Source organism: Rhinoderma darwinii, chromosome 7, assembly GCF_050947455.1.
Source record: "Rhinoderma darwinii isolate aRhiDar2 chromosome 7, aRhiDar2.hap1, whole genome shotgun sequence".
NCBI classification, from domain to species: domain Eukaryota; kingdom Metazoa; phylum Chordata; class Amphibia; order Anura; family Rhinodermatidae; genus Rhinoderma; species Rhinoderma darwinii.
Window position 1 is genome coordinate 34,468,820 of NC_134693.1, and position 26,754 is coordinate 34,495,573.

Consider the following 26,754-nt stretch of genomic DNA (forward strand, 5'->3'; position numbering starts at 1 on the left):
GCAACATGCTATAGAGCAGGTTGATTTATATATTTGTAGCAAGAGTTTCAGTATAACTCGTAATTTATTAATTTAAACATCTGCTCATTTTTGGCTTTGGAGCCCAGTAGGCGGTCTTACTTAGTGATTCATAGTCTTTCCTGTATGAGTGTGAATAGCGAGATAGCTGTCAATCATTAATGGGGCTGTGCCATCAATGGAAATGGCAATATATAAACTTAATATACATTTTAAAGTAACTTTATAAAGTAGTGTTATTAAAAAAAAATTTCCTCACAGAAATATCTGCTTGTAATAGCACCCCCTGGTGTTTAAATGTATTGGTCTCTGCACATCATTCTAGAGAATGTCAGATGTGCATGCACAGTACAATTCAGTTAAAGAAACAGGCATATCTTTAAGGCTAGACAAATTCCTTACTCCTACATCTCAGAGTACACAGTCTTTAAGCAGTAAGGGTAAAAGCCATTAGATAACCTCCTCACCAGTCCGTGCTGCTCTCCTCCTTATCAGGGAGGTGAGAACTATCGTTCAGCAAGTGCTTATTTCATGGATTTTTTTTTTGCTCACTGCTTGTAGTCTGTATATCTCTTACTGCCCATGCTGGGCTTTCTTTCTCTCTGTTTATTTCACTGGTAATAGCAGAAGCTGCACATTTAACAGAGCTTTATTAGAATGATGTGCAGAGACCTATACATTTTAACACCAGGGGGTGCTATTACAAGCAGAGAATTGCCATATTTTATATTGAGGACACATTTTTTTTTCATAACCATACCTTACAAAGTCTAAACTAACTCAAAAACATGTGGGAGCATATAGACCATGAATACCTTTAGTTAGAATTAAAAAATAATATAATTTATTAAACAGTAATATGAAAAAGACAAGGTGAAACATACAATGAGTTAAAAAAAGATGTTGTTATCAACAGCATACATTCAACGCTTCTATGTATCCAATAGCTGCCAGTTATTTTCAAAGACTAATATTATCTATCAAAAGAACATAATTACATTGGTGTGCCACTAGAAAATATATTCGTACTCAAATTGTTACAATAATAGTAAAAGAATGGAATACAATCACATTTATGCAGAATGATATTGTATAAATTAGCATGAATATTATGCGTAAATCGCAATAGCTAACACAAATAATCTCCCTGTAGATGACAATATCGAAGGTAAAAATAGTGATTCACACACAGACCAAAGAAAGGCAGCTTTACTTACATGACATGATGAACACAAAATTAAGTAGAGTGACTAGCGTGTATGACCGCCTCGACGTGCGTTTCGTCATAGTTCTCCTCGGGAGGCGTGAGGAGAACACCAATACTTTACAAAGTATCCACAGAATATGTCATAAATGTCAGATAGATGTGGGTCCCACCTCTGGGGCACCCACTTATGTCTAGAATGGGGCCCACTAAACAGCTACGCTGTTTCCGTAACTCCCATAGTAGTGAATGGCAGTTACGGAAGCAGAGTAGCATGCGAGCTACACTGTTTCCGTAACTACTGTTCTATGGGAGTTGCAAAAACAGCGTAGCTCAGCGTGTTACAGTTTTTCCGTAAGTCCCGACCATGTAATCAGGAAGTGGCCGGGAGGCATCGTGAGAACAAAAAGCTAGAACGGGGGTTAGGGGCACTGTTCTAGAGATAGGTGCAGGTGCCAGAGGTGGGACCCGCATCTATCTGACATTTATGGCATATCCAGTTATGTAATAAATTTCCTTCATGGGAAAACCATGAACCATGAACCATGCAAGCACCAGTATTATAAGTGGCACACTGTAGATGGTCGACCCTGTTACGGAGATATTGCATTGGGGCCAAGGAGTGCTCGGCCTATTCAAAACAGCTAATCTGCAGGGGTGTCGAGGTTAGGCCATCAATTTCTTAGGACTGGAAAACCCCTTTAAGGGAAAGCTAAGCTCTGCAAGATGTTAATTTTATTTTTTTCCTCAATTTATGATTACAGAAATAAAAATAACATTACATATTTATATTAGCCACCCACCCACCCTAGAAGGAGAGAATTACTGAAGAGGAGGAGGGAAGAATAACAGAAATAAAAAAACCTCTAACTCATTATGGTCCTGGATTCCGGGCAGATACAAAAGAAAAAAACTGCTGATTTTTCTTTTTGTATATCCACCTCTCTAAATATCACAGGATTAAGCAAATCGTTCCAGGTTACATCTGATAGAATATTATTTGACAACCAAAGTCATAGTCAAAAATGTTGCCCCGAAGAAGGCGTTAGTAGTAAATTAAATTTTATACACAGAGGTCCTCAATTCATAACTATCACCAAATCTAAATAGTAGGATCGGAGACATCTGGATATCCAGCTTGTGCATACGTTTTAACTTTTCAATCACTTCGTTCCAATACAAACATATTTTTGAACATTTCCAAGGCATATGGTATAAATCAACCCGCTTATCAAAACCTTAATTTATGTATCATAAGGATAAATTTTCATTTCTGAAAACCATCACTCTAAGATGCTTAAAAGAGGAACTATGCTTGAAATATCGACATTTGTAGAAGAGAGTTCCTTGAGCTCCAAAGTATCCTAAAGCTTGTAGGAAATTCCCCGAAAGAATGACAAAATTTAACAACTAAAAAGTGAATGATCTGAAATCCTCCTAGTTGTATATTCTACTTTTTGGATCATTCTTATACAAGTGTTATCGACTAGAGCCATATCTATATGGGAAAATTAGTTACAAAATTTTAAATAGCAAAGATATTGTTTCATTGAACGATTATATACCCTCCATACATCATCCCACCCAAATACATGTATAAGTCTAGAGAGTGAAGAATTATGATATTTAAATACCCCAGATTTATTCCATCTATCCAATTGAGGGTCAGTGACAGTATTATAGTCTCCTATTGACAATATAGGGCAGCAGTTTTTCTCATACCAATATTCATATAGCTTATATAAAGCTTCAGGGTTGTATGGGGGAGGGATATATATATTCGCTATTATCATAACCGTTCCTCACACTCTCCCATGTAGAAATATGTAGCGGCACTCATTCATTGACTTTGAATATAATTGAAATGGTAGGTTTTTATGAATCAGAATACAAAAACCTCTAGAAAAATTCGAAAAAATACCTCTAGCCAACCTATTATTTCACAACACGATGTATCATCATGCCAGACGTATTTCTTGCAGGCGAATTATTGCAGGAAGGTGACAGGAAATTAAGTTCAAGACTGCTAACCTTTCCAGTGTATCATTAAGACCTTGGACGTTCCAGGAGAAAATCTTAAGTATCATCATTTATGCATTAACCCGTTATAGTCCTGTATTAGTCCTTAGTTAGCGATTGTAACCATGGATTCCATCCAGCCAAAAAATTAGCTTGCTGATTTTTCTTATTATATATCCACCTCTCTCTAAATATCATAAGATTAAGCAAATTTTTCCATATTGCATATGATGGAATATTACTTGACAACCAAAGTCGTAAAATCTACATTTTTGCAACAAGGAGGGCCTTAGTGATAGATTTCTTTTTATGAACAGAGGTCCTCGATTCATAGCTATCACCAAGTATACACAAGACTGGAGATATTCGGATGTCCAGCTTCGATCACATCCTTCCAGTACATATAGATGTTTGGACATTTCCAAAGCATATGGTATAAATCAGCATTGTTGTCAAAACATTTTGGATATTTATCTGTAGTTCTTCTTTTAATTTTAAATAAAAAAGATGGTGTTGAGTGTAATCTGTGTATTATGAACCAATGTGAAAGATTCCAAGACGCATTAAAAGTGATGTTCAAACAATTACACCTCTTGCACACGACCGAGTTCAGGTCGTTAAAAACGGTCCGAGTGTCGGCCACGTTTCCCGGCCCGACCGTGGTACAGGTGAACGGGGCTCCTGGCATCATAGACATTTATGATCCTAGGAGTCTCTGCCTCCCCACGGTGTTATCCAGTACTCTATCCCATATAGCTTGTGAGATAGATGTTATATCTTTTTGCCAGTTTTCACGGGAAACAAAGAAGTGATCTATAGAGTGATGCAAGATGTTCATTAACTTGAAAAGTACACATTATATCACTTTATATTTAAAAATAATACAAAACAGTAAATATAATGTAAATTTGACTTTTTAATACATTGTTTCTCTTTTGTTATAAAATGAGTATTTAATTTTTTATTAGACTGAAGTCCTTGTACTTTACAATATTACAGTTTTATACATTATCAGATAAGATTATGTATAGAAATAGAAAATCACAGGTAAATATGAAGCGCATCTCCTATAGGCAGCTGGACAGCGTTGAGTGTTTAATTAAGGTTTGACAGTAGGATTACATTAAACAATATTAACAATTAAAACATGTAATCCTATTATGCAGGAAAAAGGATTATTGCAATGATCTTACACAATGAACCAAGGTGAAGTCAAAGCACTTGTGTGGAATCTTACAATGATAAGGATTGTGTACACACCACACACAGACTGATGACATCAGGAGCTCTTATGTTATTTATGCTGCTTTGCTTTACTTGATTTAGGCCTCTTTTTTGTTGGTATAGGGAGACTCAGTTGTTCACTTCTAACTTCAATGTGAGCTGAAGTTTCAAGAAAGAAAAACACATACATGTAACAGATATCAGGAAATAAAAAAGAAGCAGGTACACAATAATAAGTGCATTTTTACAAAATTAAGTATATATGCAGTTGTTTTGGAGTTCTGTTTAAAAAAAACCCTGTTCGTTATCTATTTTATAATTATATTGGAGTTTTGGTTTTGAGACAATTTAAAGAGGCTTCAATCACAAATACTTAAAAAAAAAAGAAGTCAACAGGTCGGCACTACTCACAGTCCTCACGTATCCTGGGGGCGGGTATGTCTCCGTGGGGTTGAGATATATATATATATATATATATATATATATACAGGTTACGGTGGTGCTGAGCTAAAAGATAAGCATCCAGCTATCCAACAATCCAGAGAAGAACGAAAAACAAACAGTGTCAACTCACCATCCTGCTTTAAAATAAAACATCCATGGATAGGGGGTGAGGGAGGATGTCCCCAGCTTTTCGTTCTTCTCCGGATTGTTTTTTGTTTTTTTTTTAAACAAATTTTTATTGATTTTCAAAACTCTATTTCCGTTTGCAAGATGAAATACAGCAAAAGTGGTACATGAGGAAAGACAATTTACATTAACATCGTCATACACTGTACAGAGTTACAATATACATATTGTCGAATATCAATCTCAGTATAGATGACATACCTTCATTTCGTTTCATAGAACCCTATAACAAATGAACTAAATAAACATAACCCCCACCCTCCAAAGCGCAAGTTTTTAATTATGTTGTTGAAAAACAATCAGCTCTAAGGTCTATATCAGGTAGCACCACTAAGTGCTAAATACCTCTTCTCTCCGGATTGTTTTAAAGAGGCTCTGTCCGCTCTGCTGACATAATACCATACCCAGAAAATAATTCTGGAACTTCTTTTGCTTAGAACTCTGTTTTGTGTCGTTCCTCCGTTATTCCTCCTGAGGACGTATGAATGAATTGATAACTGGGTGTTACCATTCCAGTAGTCAATGTAATGTGTCCTAAGGCTATGTTCACACGGAGTATTTTGGGGGAGGAATATCTGGCTCAAAATTCCGTTTGGAACTTTGAGGCAGATATTCCTCTCCCTGCACGCCGATTTTCGCGGCAATTATCGCGCCGTTTTTCGCCCGCGGCCATTGAGCGCCGCGGGCATAAAACAGCGAGATATACGCTTTCTCCTGCCTCCCATTGAAGTCAATGGGAGGTCGGAGGCGGAAGCGCCCGAAGATAGGGCATGTCGCTTCTTTTTCCCGCGAGGCAGTTTTACTGCTCGCGGGAAAAAGACGCCGACGCCTCCCATTGAAATCAATGGGAGGCGTTCTCGGGCCGTTTCTGCCGAGTTTTGCGACGCGGTTTCCGCGTCAAAAAACTCGGCAAAATACCCCGTGTGAACATAGCCTTAGACACTCTGATGCTGTCTAATTGGTGCTGATTGTGTCATACCGTGTCATACTGTGTCATGTTATGAATTGATACACCCAAGGGGAATGGTAACACTCAATTTTCCTCCTGTAAATGTAATAATAAATGAACAACTAAGAGGAATGGCACAATGTAATTGTTATTTCATGGTAAATACAATTAATTACTAAAACACATGTCAGAAGAGCTGACAGGGTCTCCTAAAAGGGGGAATCCCAGAGAAATGCATTTATGGCATATCCATAGGATACCAGTGGGATCCCCCCTGCCTGGGGGAATGGACAGTGAATTGTAGGAGTTCTCAGCAGCATGACCCCATGCAATCAACTCATTGTCAAAGTACCTGTTATGTGTTACCACAGCTGACAACCCATTTAAAGGAAAACTTCTGTGAAAACTGTTGTTTCCCATTGTAATTATTCATTTTAGAGACCTTTAGGTTTTGTACGGATTAAAGTTAAAAACACTTGGTTGCTGATCAGTGCGAAAAACCTAAATACTGTACACCATTGTGGTTTAAGACTATTACATGGTAAAAGAAGTCCCGGGATAGGGGATGAATACTTTGTATAAGCAGCAAGGTTACATAGTTACATATAGTACATAGTTACATAGTTAGTACGGCTGAAAAAAGACACATGTCCATCAAGTTCAACCAAGGGACGGGAAAAGGGAAGGAAAAATTTCTACACATAGGAGCTAATATTTTTTTAGTTCTAGGAAATTATCTAACCCTTTTTTAAAGCCATCTACTGTCTCTGCTGTGACCAGCTCCTGCGGTGACTATTCCATAGACTCACAGTTCTCACGGTAAAGAAGCCTTGTCGCCTCTGCAGCTTGAACCTTTTTTTTCTCCAGACGGAGGGAGTGCCCCCTTGTTTTTTGAGGGGGTTTTACAAGGAACAGGATTTCACCATATTTTTTGTATGTGCCATTAATATATTTATATAAGTTAATCATGTCCCCCCTTAGTCGTCTTTTTTCAAGGCTAAATAGGTTTAATTCTTTAAATCTTTCCTCATAACTTAAATTCTCCATGCCCCTAATTAGCTTCGTTGCTCTTCTTTGTATTTTTTCCAACTCCAGGGCATCCTTTCTATGAACTGGAGCCCAGAACTGAACTGCATATTCTAGATGAGGCCTCACTAATGCTTTGTAAAGTGGTAATATTACATCCCTGTCCCGCGAGTCCATGCCTCTTTTAATACACGACAATATCCTGCTGGCCTTTGAAGCAGCTGATTGACACTGCATGCTGTTATTGAGTTTATGATTTACAAATACACCCAGATCCTTCTCAACAAGTGAATCCGCCAGTGTAGCTCCCCCTAGGACATATGATGCATGCAGGTTGTTGGTACCCAGATGCATAACTTTACATTTATCTACATTAAACTTCATCTGCCAAGTGGACGCCCAAACACTTAGTTTGTTTAAATCTGCCTGCAATTCATGAACATCTTCCATAGACTGAACTATATTACATAGCTTGGTGTCATCTGCAAAAATAGAAATAGTGCTATTAATCCCATCCTCTATATCATTAATAAATAAGTTGAATAATAGTGGTCCCAGCACTGAACCCTGGGGTACACCACTTATAACTGGGGACCATTCAGAGTAGGAATCATTGACCACAACTCTCTGGATACGGTCCTTGAGCCAATTCTCAATTCAATTACAAACTATATTTTCTAAACCTATAGTCCTTAATTTACCCATTAGGCGTCTATGGGGGACAGTGTCAAATGCCTTTGCAAAGTCCAAAAACACTAAATCCACAGCGGCCCCTCTGTCTAGACTTCTGCTCACCTCTTCATAAAAACAGATTAGGTTAGTTTGACAACTTCTGTCCTTAGTAAAACCGTGCTGGCTGTCACTTATAATGCTATTTATTGTCACATAATCCTGTATATAGTCCCTCAATAGCCCCTCAAACATTTTCCCCACGATGGATGTTAAGCTTACTGGTCTATAATTATCCGGGGAAGACCTAGAGCCCTTTTTGAAAATAGGCACCACATTTGCGCTGCGCCAGTCCCTTGGCACTATACCAGTCACTAGAGATTCTCTGAATATTATGAAAAGGGGGACAGAAATAACTGAACTAAGCTCTTTAAGAATTCTAGGGTGTAACCCATCTGGTCCCGGGGCCTTGTGCACATTTATTTTATTTAATTTAACTTGGACCATATCTACATTCATCCAATTCAGTATATCAACTGATATATTAACAGCACTGGCACCGGCTACATCAGCTGCTCTTTCTTCTGTTGTATATACAGAGCTAAAGAACCCATTTAGTAACTCTGCCTTCTCTTGATCCCCTGTGATCAACTCCCCATTACCATTATCTAGGGGTCCTACATGTTCAGACCTTGGCTTTTTAGCATTTATATACTTGAAGAATTTTTTGGGATTTGTTTTACTATCCTTGGCCACCTGCCTTTCATTTTGTATTTTTGCTAATTTTATTACCTTTTTACAGATTTTATTAAGCTCTTTATATTTTACAAAGGCTGCAGATGTACCCTCAGATTTGTATTTTTTAAATGCCCTTTTTTTGTCGTGTATTGCCCCTTTCACAGAAGGTGTAAGCCATGTGGGGTTTATAATAGGAACGCAGTATAACTCGATAAATAACTGCACAAAACGGTCAATGATAGAAGTATTGGTTATCATTGATGTTCATATATAAAAGTTATCATTATAGTTTGTGTGACTGTACCATCTCCTCCTCCAACTTGTGCCTACAGTACTGGTGAAAACTACGGACAATTTTTTTTTACTAATAGGTAATAAAGTTGTAATGGTCTAAGTGACCAAAATTTAAGGGACCATAGTTTATGTAAAAATGTACCTACCAGCTGTAGAAAGATGGGTAATATGTAAAGTCTTAGCCAGCACTACTTCCCGAGATTTATGGCCCAGTTCGCCCATTTGAAGCATTTTTCCACAAGTGCTATTAGTATGTTTTGTACATTAAGCTTCTTATAGAGGAGGAACTCTCATTATGACAGGGCCACAGTATAGGAAGCATTGTGCAGGGGCGTAGCTAGGGGGCAACTAAAAGGGAAGGTGGGGGGGTACCGACGCTCTGGCCGGGTATCCGCTCCCAGAGGGAGCCCCTGACCGCCCCCTGCCATATATGGACAGAGACAGGCAGGGCTCCTCCTGGAGTGGAATCCCCGGCCAGAGCCGCTCTGGCCGGGGATTCCGTTCCAGGAGGAGACACTGATGTCACTGTCCATATATGGACAAGGATGTCAGGATGTCAGGGGCTCTGTCTGGGAGCAGAATCCCCGGCCCGAGTCTCGGCACTCTAGGGGGACCCCCTGACGTCCCTGTCCATATATGGATATTGACGCCAGGGACGCCTCCAGGAGAGGAATCTCCAGTCAGAGTGTCGGTAACAGTCGGATTCCGCTGCTGGAGGGAGCTCCTGATGTGCCTGTCCATATATGGGCAGTGACGTCAAGGTCTCCTCCAGGAGAGGAATCCCCAGCCAGAGCTTCTGCAACTCTCTGGCCTGGCATTCCACTCCTAGAGGGAGCCCCAATGGTTGTGTGTTTACTTTCTTCTAGTGGGGGGGGAGTGTGGCAATATCTACAAGGGGGGCTGTGTGGCAGTATCTACAAGGGAGGGTATGTGTTGCACTATCTTCAAGGGGGGTATGTGGCACTATCTATAAGGGGGGGCTGTGTGGCAGTATCTGCAAGGGGTCTGTGTGCCACTATCTACAAGGGGGGCTGTGCGGCATTATCTACAAGTGGAGTTGTGTTGCACTATTTGCAGTAAGCTGTGTGGCACTATCTACAGGGGGCCATGTAGCAGTATCTACAAGGGGCTGTGCAGTACTATCTACAAGGGGTGGGCTGTGTGGCACTACAAGTGGGGCTGTGTGGCATTATCTACAAGGGGGGCTGTGTGGCACTATCTGCAAGTGGGAGGTGTGACACTACAGGGGGCTGTGTGGCACTATGTACAGGAGGGCTGTGTGGCACTATCTACAGGGGGCTGTGCGGCAGTATCTACAAGGGAGGTGTGTGGCACTATTTACAGGGGGCTGTGTGGCACTATCTACAGGGGGCTGTGCGGCAGTATCTACAATGGGGGGGTGTGGCACTATCTACAATGGGGGGCTATGTGGCTGTATCTACAAGAGATGGCTGTTCATTATGTCACTATATAGTCTCATTAGCTTCGGTTATACCATCTGTTTTAGTGTGGCACTGTAATCGTTCATTTTCTTTTAAATTTATTGTTACGTTAACTCCCTTTATATAACTATATTGCTTGTAAAATGTACAAATGGTTTTATGCTCGAGTTACATTAAAAAAATGTGGAAAAAAGAATGACACCTCATTGATTGGTAGAGAAAGCAAACATGCGAGGGGAAGGAGATGTCGAGAAAGGTTGGGGGGGGGGGGCAAACTGAATCTTTACCCTGGGTGTTGGAGAACCTAGATACGCCTCTGCATTGTGGCTGTTGCTATTATAGATGTTTTGTGTCTGGCATTTATATATGGGGCGAATTGGGTTGCTCCATAATGGAAGCATTTTGTTTCATAAAGAAAAGCTGTAGCTGTCACTTTGAAGCATCAGTGTTCCTGTTATGGCAGCACTGTGTGTGAATCTGTATTGTGGCGCTAAGACTGTTGAGGGGGAAACATGGCTGTAATGGGTGTGGTATGGCATCTAAAAGTGCTAAGGCACTTGAAGGTTACTTAAATATACTTACTTGACCCTCTTTTAGATCTTCTGAGGTTGTATGGCATGGTGATAGGATGACTGCCCTGTGTCAAAGTGATTCCTTCACAGCATTGTTTTTGCCACCAGTTCATGAATTGCCCCACAATACTTGCTAGCAATAGTCTAATTGGTTCCCAGAGACAGGAGGGGTTCACAAAGGTAAAATGTTTTTAAATGACCGATGTCCACTAATAAAATTCTATATTTTTTAAAAAAAAAGTACACATAGCTTACCAGATCCCTGAATAGAAGTCTTGTTCAACTCTATCCTGCCTGGAATTACTGTGGGGTCAAAACTCAATGTATGCATTGACTGCAGCAAAATTTGTCTTTATTTTGTCTACTGGCTAGTACAAAAAAAGCTATATAGTAAACTCTCTCTCTCGGACGAAACAATATAGTAACCTCTCCAGGTTATTTAGTGATCTTCTTACCATTAAATACTTCTTTGTTTTCTTCTTCGACTGAGGACTTTATCTCTAGTTCTTGCATCTTTTGCCTTGCTGCTTTAACTTGTTCCTCCAGACTTTCAGACCTTTCTTCGGCTCTTTGAGCTCTTAGTTCGGCATGTCTAAAGCAGGTGAAAAAAGTCTGTAAATCTTGAAACAAACTCAATTTATAAGGGCATACATTAAGCATCTCCTTATATTCCCCGATTACTGATCTGACAGCTGCAGTACAGAAAGATTGTTGTTTTATTTACATCAGCCATAGAAGGTGGATACCTACTGTATTTAGGTTTTATAAATGTGTCCTCCTTTATTTTTTATATTTAGGTCCTATAAGATGTGTCCTCCCTTATTTTCTCTTGATCTGCTTTAAGGCTATGTTCACATCAAGTTTTTTTGCCTACATTTGACATATACGCTGGGAGAAGCTCCCGACATATTAAATGTTAAATGCGGACTGTGACAGATGCCTAACAGTGACATCCGTCACCCATAGGATATTATGGTAATAGTTTAACAGATACAATATTAAAAATGGGTCATGAAAGTTCATGGTGTATCAGTTAAAAGGATGTCATTATAGTCTATGGGTGACTGATTCCGCTGTTACGTATCCGTTTAACCCCTTAATGACCAGCCTATTTTAAACCTTAATGACCAAGCTATTTTTTAAGTTTTTCCATCGTCGCATTCCAAGAGCTATAACTTTTTTATTTTTGCGTCGACATAGCTGTATAAGGACTTGTTTTTTGTGGGACAAGTTGTATTTTTTAATAACACCATTTTGGGGTACATAGAATTTATTGATTAACTTATTAACTTTTTTTGGGAGGGGGAATAGAAAAAACCCAGAAATTTTGCCACTCTTTTTTTGCGTCCTAAATCTACACCGTTTACCATGTTGTATAAATAACACAATAACTTTATTGCAACGATACCAAATTTGTATAGATTTTGTATGTTTTACGACTTTTACATAGTAAAAACACTTTTTTTTTCAAAATTATTTGTTTCTGTGTCTCCCTACTTGAAGAGCCATAACTTTTTTTATTGTTCCGCTGATGCAGATGTATGGGAAGACTTGTAGGTTTTATCGGTACCATTTTGGAGTAGATGCGACTTTTTGATCACTTTTTATCACATTTTTTTAAGGCTGGATTCAAAGAGAACAGCAATTTTTGCATGGTATTTTATTTTTACGACGTTCACCGTGCGGGTTAAATGATGTAATAAGTTTATAGTTAGGGTCGTTACGGACGCGGCGATACCAAATGTGTGTAACTTTTTTACTTTATTTTGTTTTTTAATAATAAAGCAGTTTGTAAGGCTGGATTCATACAAGCATGTTATGTCCGTAAAGGACGGAACGTATTTCGGCCGCAAGTCCCGGACCGAACACAGTGCAGGGAGCCGGGCTCCTAGCATCATAGTTACGTACAACGTTAGGAGTCCCTGCCTCGCTGCAGGACAACTGTCCCGTACTGTAATCATGTTTTCAGTACGGGACAGTAGTTCCACGGAGAGGCAGGGACTCCTAGCATCATACATAACTATGATGCTAGGAGCCCGGCTCCCTGCAGTGTGTTCGGTCCGGGACTTGCGGCCGAAATACGTTCCATCCTTTACGGACGTAACATGCTCGTGTGAACCCAGCCTTAGAGAGAAAAGTGGGGTTTTTTTTTCACTTGTTTTTTTTTCTTTCACTTTTTATTAAACTTTTTTTTTTACTTTTTTACTAGCCCCACTAGGGGACTTCACTATGCGATTATCTGATCGCATAACCACTCAGATGCGGCGCTCGCTATTGAGCGCTGCATCTGAGGGGTTAAACGGGTGAGATCGATACTAATATTGACAGCTCCCTGCTCTTTTTACTTATTCCAATGCAGCACCGTAAAAAGTCTATTGCATAGGAATAAAGCACGTTAGTGGCCGCCGTAAAAACACTATGGGGCGGTCACTAACAGGTTAAAAATAAGAATACCTTTTTTTACCGGATGACTGTGACGTATAGGTTTAAATAAGTTGTTTTTTTTCATAACATCTTGCACCATACATCTTGGGTTATGTCGGATTTATACACATACACACAGGGCTGGCCTTAGGGGTGTGCGACATGTGCGGGTGCACATGGCGCCACTGTGCAGGCCGTTTCAACTCTATATTCTCTGCTCCTCATTACACACACGGAGGAGGAGAGCAGATGAGGAAGCTCCGCCCACATGTATGTATCTATGTATGTTTCCAAAATCCATCGATACTTTGTTTTTCACACCACTCACATAACTTGTGGTTTTATTGATACTACCATTTGCATGCCAAGCACATCCAGTCATCACGTCATATTTTAAGTTTTTAACCTATTTTACCTATTATGATGTGGACAGAAAAGATTATGTATACAGAGATGTGGAAGAAGGGTCTATTATGTGGACTAAGTGGTTGAACCTAAGAAACTGCTAAGTCAGGGTTGGGTTAATAATCTAATTTTTCATGTTATACTCTTGTTGATTTCCCTTCAGAAAATGCAAGAATTTATTAAATAGATCATAAGAATAAAAAGAGTGACATGTTTGTAAAACATGTATGTAACTATATACCGAATCTTGAATCAATGGAATCTATATATAACAAGTCTGAATACTTACAGGAGACGCTTTTCCAGTTGCTCCAAAGATTTTAAGGACTCAAATGCGTGTATGGAACGTGGGGTGCTGGGCCGGCTAGCTGTGAGTACACCCTACAGTATGAACAACAGTTATAGTCTATTAATTCCATAAAGTTGACATGCAAAACATATACAATGCTGAATGTATAATATTATTGTTACTAGGGTTCAAAAAATAAATGTTCATGAAAAGGATTCCTTGCCTGTGGAAAAACAGGAATTTCCTCTTCCTTTAAAGTTTTCTTACAAATGTTGCCATCATAGCCGATGATCCTCATGACGTCCTGGGCAGAAGTCTCTGTAATTTGGGACTTACTTTTGCATATCCCAACCTAAAACAAAGTATAGAGACATTAGAAAATAAAAATGCATGGTCATTGTAACTTTGATTTGTAATGATGACTACAACAAGGTAGGGCTCTGTTCACATCACGTCAAGTTTGCCATATACCCCCGGAAAGCTCCCCCGTATACCTCTAACGATAGTCTCAAATGTAATGTGAACAGAGCAGACAGAGGAACAGAAGAAACACAATCATATAATCTAACCTCCGAGATGAGAGGACGTTTTTCTCTTTCGGTAACTTGTTCTTGGGAATCCTCTGCATGGTCTGTGCCATCCTGTTGGGGTTTTATTTAATTGAGCATTATCTGGGCATCCTAGTTATATTGAAGTGTCAGTAGTATACAAATCAAAAATAGTAATTATAATGAAACAAAGGTGACACTTTGCTCAAATTAGGGACCTGTCAGTACAGTAATTTTTTTGTGTTGAATTTATACAAAACTGTTTTCTTATGGAGCTCCATTCTCCTTCAGTAAATGCTGCAGCGAGTCCACAGTCTAGTGTAAACACTGCAGCTGGTCTGTTCACAGTCTAGTGTAAATACTGCAGCCGGTCTGTCAACAGTCTAGTATAAATACTGCAGCCGGCCTGTCCACAGTCTAGTGTAAACACTGCAGCCGGTCTGTCCACAGTCTAGTGTAAACACTGCAGCCGGTCTGTCCACGGTCTAGTGTAAACACTGCAGCCGGTCTGTCCACGGTCTAGTGTAAACACTGCAGCCGGTCTGTCCACAGTCTAGTTTAAACACTGCAGCCGGTCTGTCCACAGTCTAGTGTAAACACTGCAGCCGGTCTGTCCACAGTCTAGTGTAAACGCTGCAGCCGGTCTGTCCACAGTCTAGTGTAAACGCTGCAGCCGGTCTGTCCACAGTCTAGTGTAAACGCTGCAGCCGGTCTGTTCACAGTGTAGTGTAAACACTGCAGCCGGTCTGTCCAGAGTCTAGTGTAAACACTGCAGCCGGTCTGTCCACAGTCTAGTGTAAACACTGCAGCCGGTCTGTCCACAGTCTAGTGTAAACACTGCAGCCGGTCTGTCCACAGTCTAGTGTAAACACTGCAGCCGGTCTGTCGACAGTCTAGTGTAAACACTGCAGCCGGTCTGTCGACAGTCTAGTGTAAATACTGCAGCCGGTCTGTCAACAGTCTAGTGTAAACACTGCAGCCGGTCTGTCCACAGTCTAGTGTAAACGCTGCAGCCGGTCTGTCCACAGTCTAGTGTAAACGCTGCAGCCGGTCTGTCCACAGTCTAGTGTAAACGCTGCAGCCGGTCTGTTCACAGTGTAGTGTAAACACTGCAGCCGGTCTGTCCAAAGTCTAGTGTAAACACTGCGGCCGGTCTGTCCACAGTCTAGTGTAAACACTGCGGCCGGTCTGTCCACAGTATAGTGTAAATACTGCGGCCGGTCTGCCCACAGTCTAGTGTAAACGCTGCGGCCGGTCTGCCCACAGTCTGTTGTAAAAGCTGGGCTTGTCAGTCCACAGTCTTTTACATGTAATAAAGTTAATTTTTCATTTGACAGCCAAAAGATTTATTTTATTTTAATTTTTTTTGTCTGGAGCCCTGGACAAAGTGGTGCAACAGTGCTCTTTGGTCATCTTTTCTTCAAATGTGTCATACATATGACAGTGTTACAGATTTTGAGTGATGAACTTCTTTCTTAAATATAACCCACTTCACTTACTTTACACTCACTTTATGCATTTATGAGCCAGGAGGCTCAGATGCTTTAGGTTCTTCCAAGATAAGAAAGTACTACAGAACCTGGACAACTGGGCTATATAGTTCCTGCATAAAACAGAAATTCACTTCCCAAATAATACCAATATACATTGTTAAATAACACTGGGTGGTTTTAGTTTGCACCTGGGGTTTCTATCCCCCTGAAACTCCCCTACTGGTGATTTGTCCCCATATAGTTCTTATACTGTATTCATTTGCTTAGTAGTCTCTAAACAACAAACGATGTGACCTCTGTTTTTTCTTTGGTTTGTGAATCTTCGAAAGTCTCTGTGGAAGCAGCATAATCTTTAACTTTTAAGAGAAGCAACTGGCATGTTTCAATCCATTCACCACATAAACTCTAATAGAAAAAGTAGAAAATAATATTACATTATGGTTTTGGAATTAAACCTGTCCAATCGGTAGAACTTGAGAGCCTATAATTGTGTAGATTCTTTAGGATCCTTAAACTTTGCACTTATCTTTCTTTATAAACTGCAAACAATTCACATTCTGTTCAAAATAAAATATTAGGGATGCTTGCAGATACATAATATTAGTAGGATCACTTGTAGATACATAACATTAGTAGGATCCCTTGTAGATACATAACATTAGTAGGATCACTTGTAGATACATAATATTAGTAGGATCCCTTGTAGATACATAACATTAGTAGGATCACTTGTAGATACATAATACTAGTAGGATCACTTGTAGATACATAATATTAGTACGATCGCTTGTAGAAACATAATATTAGTAGGATCACTTGTAGATACATAATATTAGTAGGATCACTTGTAGATGCATGAACAAGGGTACTGACTGTTGAAGGTCCATGATATGAGACGATGAAGGGAAAGGTGATAAATTGTATAAAATTATTGATAACAGCTACTGTAGTAATATAAAAAACAGTAATTCAAATATATGTTCATCACACAGTTTTGCAGTTCACACAGTTCGAATAAACAGTCTATGATAAATATATAGAGACATATATAGATACAAGACGGTTTTGCTCTTAGCAAAATAAAGATCCTTGTGGCATCAAAATGATATCTATGATCTATTGTAAAGTCAGGGGAGCGTAGAATCTGTTCAAAGTGTTCTGTTAATTTGTCACCCATATGCAAGGTTTCAGTTGCTTCAGACTTTTTCAAGCATGTTTGAAAAAGTCTGTGAGTCAGATGAAGTATCACACATGGGTGACAAATAAAAGGAACACTTTGGGCAAGATTTATCAAAACTGGTGCAAAAGGAAAGGTGGAGTAGTTGTCTACAGCAACCAATCAGATTGCTTCTTTTATTTTCAAAAGGGCCTCTGAAAAATTAGCACTTAAACCTGATTGGATGCTATAGGCAAATACTCACATTTTCTTTTGCACCAGTTTTAATAAATCTCCCCCTTTGAACAGATGCTGTGGTCTCGTGACTTTGCTTGGTTTCAGCTATTGATGATTGTGACCACCTCTTGACAGCTTTACATCTGAGAAATTCTCTACAAAGAATCTTGTACAGTAAAGTAATCATATTATTATTTTCTAATTCGCCTTTAGTAATGTATGGGTAGTATAGAATGGCATTATCACCATTCTCCTACCTTGATTGACTGCAGCTGTCTCAACTCATAACCCTCATCATCCACTATATGGTTGTTGTTGTTCTCCACCATCTCCTGACAACATCTGTCATGAAGAAATTTTTTTGTCACAGGTGGAAACATGTAAAGCTAATGTATGCTTTTTATATTTCCACTCACTTTATAATGTAACTAGAAAAAGTGTGCACTTTTTCAGATAAGGAGAGAGCTTCTTCCTGCATTTGCTGCAAAGGAATTGTATCTGGAAACACTTCTTCAAACCCAGCAACAATTGTGGCATCCGAAGGATCAGAATCAGAATAGTAATCCGGTGAAAGTAGCATAATAACATTTACCATGTACTGCACCATTGCTGTATGGAGATTTGTTACCTGTGGGAACAGTAACAAGACACTTAAAGGGGCATTCCCAAAATCATAAATTATCCCCTAACTATAGGATAGGTGATCATTTTCTGATCGCTGGGACCCCACCGATTATGAGAACAGGGGTCCCACACCCCCAGATCTTCTTCACTGCACTCCCCAGAATAAAGAGGAGCTTGAATGGAGCGGTGGTCAAGCATGCGCCCGCCGCTCCATTCACTGTCTGTGAGAATGACGGAAAGCGACAAGTTGTGTACTTAGCTGTTCCCATCATTCCCAGAAACTGTGAATGGAGCGGCAGCGTGCCTGCTCGACCGGCGCTTCATTTAATGTCTTTCTCGCTGTGAGGTGGATCTGGTATGGACATTGACATTACGGGCAACTCCTGAAGCGGAATCCCCGTCCACAGTGTTGTCGAAGCTGTGACCGAGGATTCCACTCCAGGAGAAGCTCCTGTCGTCTGTGTCCATTTATGGACCGTGATGTTATTGGCTTCTCCTGGAGTGGAATCCCCGGTCACAGAGTCCGCAACGCTGTGGACGGGGATTCCGCTTCAGGAGTTTCCCCTGATGTCACTGTCTATATATGGACAAAGACATCAAGCGGAGCGCTCCAGGAGCGAAATCCCTGGCCACACGGGAGATACCTCCCTGCTCTGCTATAGTGTCGTCGCTACCGCTGTAGCCGCAGCTGCTGCTAGCGGCGCCGCCGCCCATGGGGGGGGGGGTGCGGCGCAGACGCCCTTATGCCCGGGGTCGCCACTAGCAGCCGCTATGGCTGCTTCAGCAGTAGCGACGCTACTGAGTGAAGAAGCGCCCGGGTAGAAAGGCGACTACCGAGTCGCCAGGCCCGGGCGCTTCTTAAACAAGCAGGGGAAGGGAGCCAGCGCAGCGCCCCTTCCACCTGCTGGAGTGATGAGCCCTGTGCAAAGGCACAGGTCGCACACCACTAAGGCCGGCCCTGGTACAACGGGTAATAAAGTTGTATGAGTAGTGGCTAGCGATGCATTGTGTGTAACAAGTTAAAGGCTATGGAAACCTTTGTGCATGAAAAATCAATATACATGAATGTAACGTGTGCATACGAGAAATTGATTGCATCCCAACATCATCAGTCTTCCAAATTCACATATAATTGGCATCTTTGGACACATAGTTTGTACTACAAGGATTAAAATTCACATTCTCGAGTTATGCGTCAACCTGTTTAGTTTATGGGTATTGAAGGTAGTTGAGCTGTCATGTATTCTCCTTCTCTTTTTGATATTGTGAATTTGACCTTGCATGGTCTGAAGCGTATGCAACATTGTAATCCCTATGGCCTGTATTGTATCAAATGTCCGCACATTCTATGTCATAATTTCTGTTGTTAATTTCATTGATGATTTCACTACTTTGTTCTGTGAATATTGTCATATATTATATACACCCTCATAATAAGAAATTATTTGATTTAAAAAAAATATACATGAATGTTACTGCAGAATTCCCTGCAGAAAAAAAAAGTTTCACTTATCTATTTTATGCATTGAGCTTTCCTTTCTATGGCTGCAGCAGCTGTCAAAACCAGTTTGCAACCTTTTGTCCATTCACTTTTAGTCAAGGAACGTTCCCCAGCACTGGTCACATGTTCTCTTCTCTAGGGACGTTCCCCAGCACTGGTCACATGTTCTCTTCCCTAGGGGTGTTCCCCAGCACTGGTCACCTGTTCTCTTCCCTAGGGGCGTTCCCCAGCACTGGTCACCTGTTCTCTTCTCTAGGGACGTTCCCCAGCACTGGTCACATGTTCTCTTCCCTAGGGGTGTTCCCCAGCACTGGTCACCTGTTCTCTTCCCTAGGGGCGTTCCCCAGCACTGGTCACCTGTTCTCTTCCCTAGGGGCGTTCCCCAGCACTGGTCACCTGTTCTCTTCCCTAGGCGTGTTCCCCAGCGCTGGTCACATGTTCTCCTCTCTAGGGGTGTTCCCCAGCACTGGTCACATGTTCTCCTCTTTTGGGGTGTTCCCCAGCACTGGTCACATGTTCTCCTCTTTTGGGGTGTTCCCCAGCACTGGTCACATGTTCTCCTCTCTAGGGGTGTTCTCCAGCACTGGTCATATCTTCTCTTCTCTAGGGGTGTTCCCCAGCACTGGTCACATATTCTCTTCTCTAGGGGCGTTCCCCAGCACTAGTCACTTGTACTCTTCTCTAGGGGCGTTCCTCAGCACTGGTCACATGTTCTCCTCTCTAGGGGTGTTCCCCAGCACTGGTCACATCTTCTCTTCTCTAGGTGTGTTCCCCAGCACTGGTCACATGTACTCTTCTCTAGGGGCGTTCCTCAGCACTGGTCACATGTCCTCTTCTCTTGCTGTGTGGATTTCTCTCTACATTTTATTATGCCACAGTCCTATGCAGATACACGTAGTTCATTACTGATGAGGCGTGGGAATGCAGAGGACCCATAACTAGTCCACTGTATACCTTAATAGCTGTTATTAGCCAGACTACACAATATTTTTTTTGTGCTGTTTGAGCTAATTGGAGACGGACCTTAAACAAGTCAGCACAGTATGCTGACAGATTCACTTCATACTGCAGTATTCTGCAGTCATCACTAGAGGAAAAATAAGAGCTTACTCCATATTGTTTTATCGTAAGTTTAAAGGGTAACTAAACTTTCAGAAAACTTGTGACATGTCAGAAGTTTTGATCATTGGGGGTCTGAGCACTGAGACCCCACCGATCGCTAAAACGGAGCAGCAGAAGCGCTCGGGTGAGCGCTGAGCTGCTTTGTTTCTGATCGGCTTTCCTCGGAAATCCGAGCAGTTGGTGTACGGGCTCATAGACTTTCTATTGATTGATTGCTGTAGCAGCTGCATTTTTAATGTTTAAATGTATGTCTATTAATGAGACTTGGAGCTTTATATCAGATAAATAGAGCCACGACTACTATAAAGTTATATTAAAGGGAACCTCCACCCAAAACTAATGTTTCCTGTGTGTTTACATTATGCCACTCCATGTGTCAGTCTCTCAATAGTTTTTTTTTCTTGCTGCTTCCATCACTATATATCACAATAGGGCCATTGCATAGCAACAGTCAATGTGTAACAGTATGCATTTAGCTCCCAAACTCCTTCTAATGGTGGCTGCAGGCAGGCAATATTTTATATTGAATCCCCTTCCCGCCCTGCTCCGTAATAGTGCGTTGCAGTGAAACATTGCATTGCAACCGTCCGAATCAGATTTCGATTACATGCTTTTTCTGCTTGAGTCTTTGGGGATCTACGTGTCACGCAAACAGACACCAGAACTTCCTGTATGATGAAACTACACGGACTATTCCATACAAGTTCTCCACAGGGGAGCACAATCTTCTATTACAGTTACTGCTGATGATTAGACAGATTCCTGTCCCACAGTTATGATGAAGAGGATCACAGTTCAGCCTCCCTGGCACTATATTTATAAGCTCTTAGTTAATTTAGTAGAATATGGAGGGAAGGATAATCACACTGTACTCCCAGCTTGTTCTGTGAGGCTGTGCTGAGATATCATGGGATTGATAGCATAGAACAGAGGGAAAGAAAGCAGGGTCATATCTCAAATTCAAGATGGTGTCTAATCAGACGCAAACAAGAGGCCAGACTGCAAGTGAGTACAATATGCATAAAAGAAGTGCAGAACAGGATAGATAATCAATAAATGTGCATTTATGCTCTTGCAGTTAAACATCCCTGTTCTAATAAATGTGTTATATACAGAATCTATGTAACTGAATGTACCCCCACTTCTTCTGACAGAAATTTACAAATGATAATGTAGCTAATGGATATGCATAACTTATTGGTGTGACAATAGTGGCATTATAAGTAACACGACGGGCCTATTAGATTAAATTTTATATACAATATATTATGTGAAATTTAGAAAATTAAAGTTGAACTGTAGGGCTACATGCACACGTTGCAGAATTCGATGCAGTAAATCCACATCAAAACCGCAGGTAAATGAAGGTAATTCCGCATGTAAAATCTTCTCCTAATAGTGTGTTTTTAGATGTAGTTGTTACATGTTGTTTGATGTGGAAACGCGAGATAAACTGACAGGCTTCAGATTTCAAAATACGCATCGCAGGTCAATTTATGTGCAGAAAAAATATGCACCATGTAGATGAGATTTCTTGAAATCTCATTTACTTTGCTGGCACTGTATTACACTGCGGATTTGACGCCTGAAAATATGCGCGGCATATCCACATGTAATACGCATCGTCTGCGTTAGGCCTAAATGATTGACTAGAAATAAAGTAACTGTTATTTGTCTTTCTTTAAGTTGTATTTATTTAAGCACATATGCTTACAAACCTCCTGGGTGAGCTGCAGATCATCTCTCTCCGTTCCATTCGTAGTGGTCAGTACCCAGTGCTGCAACATCTTCAACACCTCTTCCAGTTCCACTCTAATTAGATGCGAGTTATTGTAGTTAGTCAAAGGCATATCAGACTAAATGCATCTACAGAGATGATATAACACACTGACATGCTGACTATTCATATATTTGCTATTTTAATAACTAAATAAATGGCAAATGTTCAGAAACATTTATTTGAATATGGTTGCAGTCTATTGCGGTACATAGGCAGACAGTTCTTTATGGGATGAGGATGGGTGGTGTTATTTAATCAGATTAACCGCCCCCATCACTACTTTATTTAACATATTTCAAACACTGGGAACCTCCAGAAATTACAGTTGTGAAAAATATGAACACTTTTGCAAACTTTAGTTAAGGCCCTGTTCACACTGAGTATTTTAAAGGCAGAAAAAAAATCTGCCTCAAATTCCTTCAGGAATTTTGAGGCAGATTTTGACCTGCCTGCACTTTCTTTGCTGTTTTTTCCACTGCGTTTTTTGTGGCATTTCGCCCATTGCTGTTGAGAACCAAGGGAAAATACACTGTGAAAACCTTTTTTTCTGCTTCCCATTGATTTCAATGGGAGGTCAAAGGGAAAACAGCGACAAGAAATAGCATGCCGCTTTTTTTTTCCCCCATGAGCAGCTAATTGTTGCCCCAGAAGAAAAATGCGTCCGCATGTTTCGGACGTTTTTTGGTGCTGAGTCCAACACGGTTTCTGCATCAAAATCGATGCCAAAATATTCCTTAGAGTTTTGTACTTTAGATTTGCTGGTTTATTTCATTATAATTGAAGAAGACCTGTCCCTTTTCTGCTGTCATTTATTTTAAATTTACAGTATTTTAAAATATCGGGATTAACCCTTCTATTTGTGCATAGAAGAATGGGTCCCTCTTGCTGGCCAGAATGGCTTCTTATCTCCTTAATAATTTCTACAAAGCTGTAAAACGAAATTTTATCTATCCTGAGTTATTTACCTATTGAAAGGACAAAAGAGTGTAAGCTTAGCAAGCCAGCTGCAGTGTTACTTCTGCAGAACTTGTCTTATAGTGATGCATTTACAATATGCATTCACAATAGCAGCATTGTATATTCAACATAGTCACTGAAAATACCACTGTATGTATTATAAAGCCTATAGTTTAGCTTCCTAAACTGTCCGTTTTAGCATTTTGTCTAAAAAGACATTATAATACAGCGTGCACTGTATGTAATTTACCAGAGAAGAGTCCTGAGATGAGTCTGATGGCCTCCTGCACATGCTCAGTTCTCATCTAAAGACTCTACTCTTGTAATTTACATTCAGCACACTCTGTATTATTACTCCTTGTAAGACAAAATGCTAAAACTGACAGTTTTGAGAGGGGCATGATGCTAGACCCCAGCAGTATGACATCATAGTGACAGGTAATATTATGACTCTATAAATAATTCATTAACATAACAATGGAATATGACTTTTAGTTAAACAATAATTGTGTCATTTCTACAAAAAAGTAGCGTATATAAGCCGATATGTGCTATATTCTGTATGCTTTGCTTGATAAGGACATGTGGGTACTAGAAACATTTCAAAAAGGGGTATTCCCATCACACATGGTGATGGCATATCGCAAGGATATGCCATCACATTGCAATCAGTGGGAATCCGACTGCCATGACCCTCGCCTCTGTAGCCCCTGTACTCCCACCTAGTCGCTGTGCAGGGAACTACAACACCGTTCCATTCAAGTGAATATGGCTGGCTGCTGTTTCCTGCATAGTCGGGTGGCCGGGAAAAACAGTGAAGGGGCCGCAGCGCTGATCAATCTCATGATCGGTGGAGGACCCAGCAGTCAAACCCCAATCGATTGCAAAGTGATGACATATTCTAGTGATATGCCATCAATATGTTTGATGGGAATAACCTTTTAACACTTGCAGTTCAATAGCAAAGAGCCACAGTAGACACGGTTCTTGTGCCAAGTCTAATAGGGGAAGGGCCCAAATGTCTGACACCTCTCCCCTATTAGTTCAACATGCCCCACTATATGGAGAAGCTTGAAAAGGCATTGTGCAAAGCAGTCAACCCTTATTGTCTGCTTGTGATATATATATATATATATATATATATATATATATATATATATATATATATATATATATATATATATATATATATATTTAATATGTTAGTGCATTGCCCTTACTTTTTAACAGTAATCGCACCGGATGTGTCTTCTGATTCTTTGTTTCCAGTTAGTTCCAATATTCTTTCTGCATAGGTTATCCACTCAGGAAGCAGATGATATAGGCTTGACCAATCAGATTCTTTTATTTCTTTGGGACTATGTTTGAGTGGTTGCATTGGCAATGACCAGCTCTCTAAGCTGCTTGAAAAAGACGTGAGGCCTTTGGCGACTCCTGTTGATCAAGGTGGTGGGCAAAAAACACAAAAATGTATTCCCTTGCTGTAATGTCCCTTTAAGCACCTATCCAACAGATAAATGCTTGGTGTTTTATGTTAGATTATATAATCTTATTCTAGGCTGCATTATCTCGTACCTACTAGAGGAGATTTACTATTTTACTTTACTTTTCTAAATCAATATGATTATCCAGCATCTGTTGGATTATTAGAATATTACTGTACCTGCATCATAGAGTCACTCACCATTTTCCCCCTCCACTCTTATTCTGTATTGCTCACTGAGTTCCTCTATGGTGTTGTTCAGGCCGTCCATGGCCTCCTGCTCTGGAGCTGGGCTCCCATCCAAGCCTTGATGTCTTTTTAGCAATTTCTCTCCTAATTGAGACCATTCCTTTTGAAATTCAGAGGCAACTTTTAGAGACTCCTGACCACTTAGGACATTATTCCCCTCAAACCGTTGTTGTTCTTCAACCAGCATCTACATGCATATTGAAAGCAACATTTTAAAATAAATCCCCCATTGCGTTAAGTAATGTATCTTGCTATTGCATGTTATTTGCTTGTTTGTCTAAAAACAACGAGAGGTTAAATACGCAAAAACCTAAACTGTGATTTATCTCATTCTTTGCTCATAAGCTGCTAAATAAAGTTTTAGGCAAGCCTTTCTATTATGTCCTCATTACCTAGACTGCTGACTTGATATACTTTTCAAACCCCCCAAGAGACTGTTTCTTTATTGGAAAAACATAGCCTTTAGCTTGTCTTTCAGCTCATGCTTTGCTTCTTGGGGAGAATATCTCCATATACAGGAAGTCGGGTGGAGCCTGTACGGCACTGTACGGAGCCTGTAGAGCCATGTCAGTGTGCATGAGCTGTAAGCTTCATTACATACGTACCATGTTCACATGTTGTATATTCTGTCCAGATTTATGCGCCTAAAACCGGACAGATTCAACTGCAATTCTGCAGCCATGTAAATGGGCTTTTTAATTCCCCATTTATATGCTACGGAGATAAATGAATGCAGAATAATGAAGGCAGCAACTCTGCAGCTGAAATCTTGAGATTCAGGAAAATCTACGGCGGAACGTGCTGCATCAAAAATTGATTGTGTGACCAGGGTCTTAAGGTTATAAAAATACACTTGTCCAGATATACTATATTGAGTAAACAGAACCTTTATAATTCTATTAGATATGTTTTATACATATTACAAGGAAAACAAACCTCACAATTAACAGTAGCTGGGTACCCTATAAAGAGGCCCTTTATGATTTAACTAGTCTTTAGTTAGCCATGAATTTGGTATCTAGCACCATCTGCACAAAAACATAGTCTACATATCAGTAACTAGTGCTAGAAATGTCGTGTACCATCAGAATTATCTGAGCAGTATTTCTGCTGAGTTTTAAGGATTTTTTTAATATTATTTATGGAACTTCTTCACATCTGAAATACATTGTTAATTGAGAATGATGACTCATATGGGTTCCTGGGAACAAGGAATAGAACCAACTAAAAAGGCACTCAATCCAAAAATGCAAAAGCTATATTGACAGGCTGAGCAAAGGATAAAATTTGTGCAACTGTGAAACCTGCGTACATTTTCCCAGTTCTTCACATCTTGTAGAACCGCTATTGCCACCTCTTCTTGTAGCGCATGGTAACGCCAATCCACACTGGTTCAAATAAGAGGAAAAATTTATGAAGTTAATTACTTGGTAAGGCTTTTTTTACCTTACATTTTTGTTTACCACAGATTGTAAAGCGTTGCTGTCCTGGTGTAAAGACTAGAAAAGGGGCCAATTATTTTGTCTAAAATATAAAGTTAGGGCATTTGAGTGTTAAAGGAGTTGTCTGTGTTTTACAATCGCTTTTTCTTGAAAGCGTGTCCCGAAGATAAGCTGATGAAAAATTGTCATGTTGCTGTAACCACAGCGATCAGCAGTAATCTTGTGTGGGACAGAGCAGAGACTGTTCCCCCGTAGTGCT

At 40.2% G+C, this 26,754-nt stretch overlaps 1 protein-coding gene across 1 annotated transcript in view; it reads right to left on the reverse strand.

Moving 5' to 3' along the window:
* Positions 1-899: 899 nt before the first annotated feature.
* AXDND1 (axonemal dynein light chain domain containing 1) overlaps positions 900-26,754 on the reverse strand; it is a 51,470-nt gene continuing 25,615 nt past the window's right edge. The window contains exons 14-25 of the mRNA XM_075832472.1: positions 26,366-26,441; positions 25,006-25,240; positions 24,542-24,755; positions 22,303-22,396; positions 17,754-17,965; positions 17,595-17,679; positions 16,239-16,349; positions 14,473-14,544; positions 14,127-14,255; positions 13,904-13,995; positions 11,241-11,377; positions 900-4,624 (exon numbers count right to left, since the gene is read on the reverse strand). Coding sequence (XP_075688587.1) covers positions 4,536-4,624; positions 11,241-11,377; positions 13,904-13,995; positions 14,127-14,255; positions 14,473-14,544; positions 16,239-16,349; positions 17,595-17,679; positions 17,754-17,965; positions 22,303-22,396; positions 24,542-24,755; positions 25,006-25,240; positions 26,366-26,441 — 1,546 coding nt within the window. The 3' untranslated portion in view covers positions 900-4,535. The remainder of the gene's footprint in view (positions 4,625-11,240; positions 11,378-13,903; positions 13,996-14,126; positions 14,256-14,472; positions 14,545-16,238; positions 16,350-17,594; positions 17,680-17,753; positions 17,966-22,302; positions 22,397-24,541; positions 24,756-25,005; positions 25,241-26,365; positions 26,442-26,754) is intronic.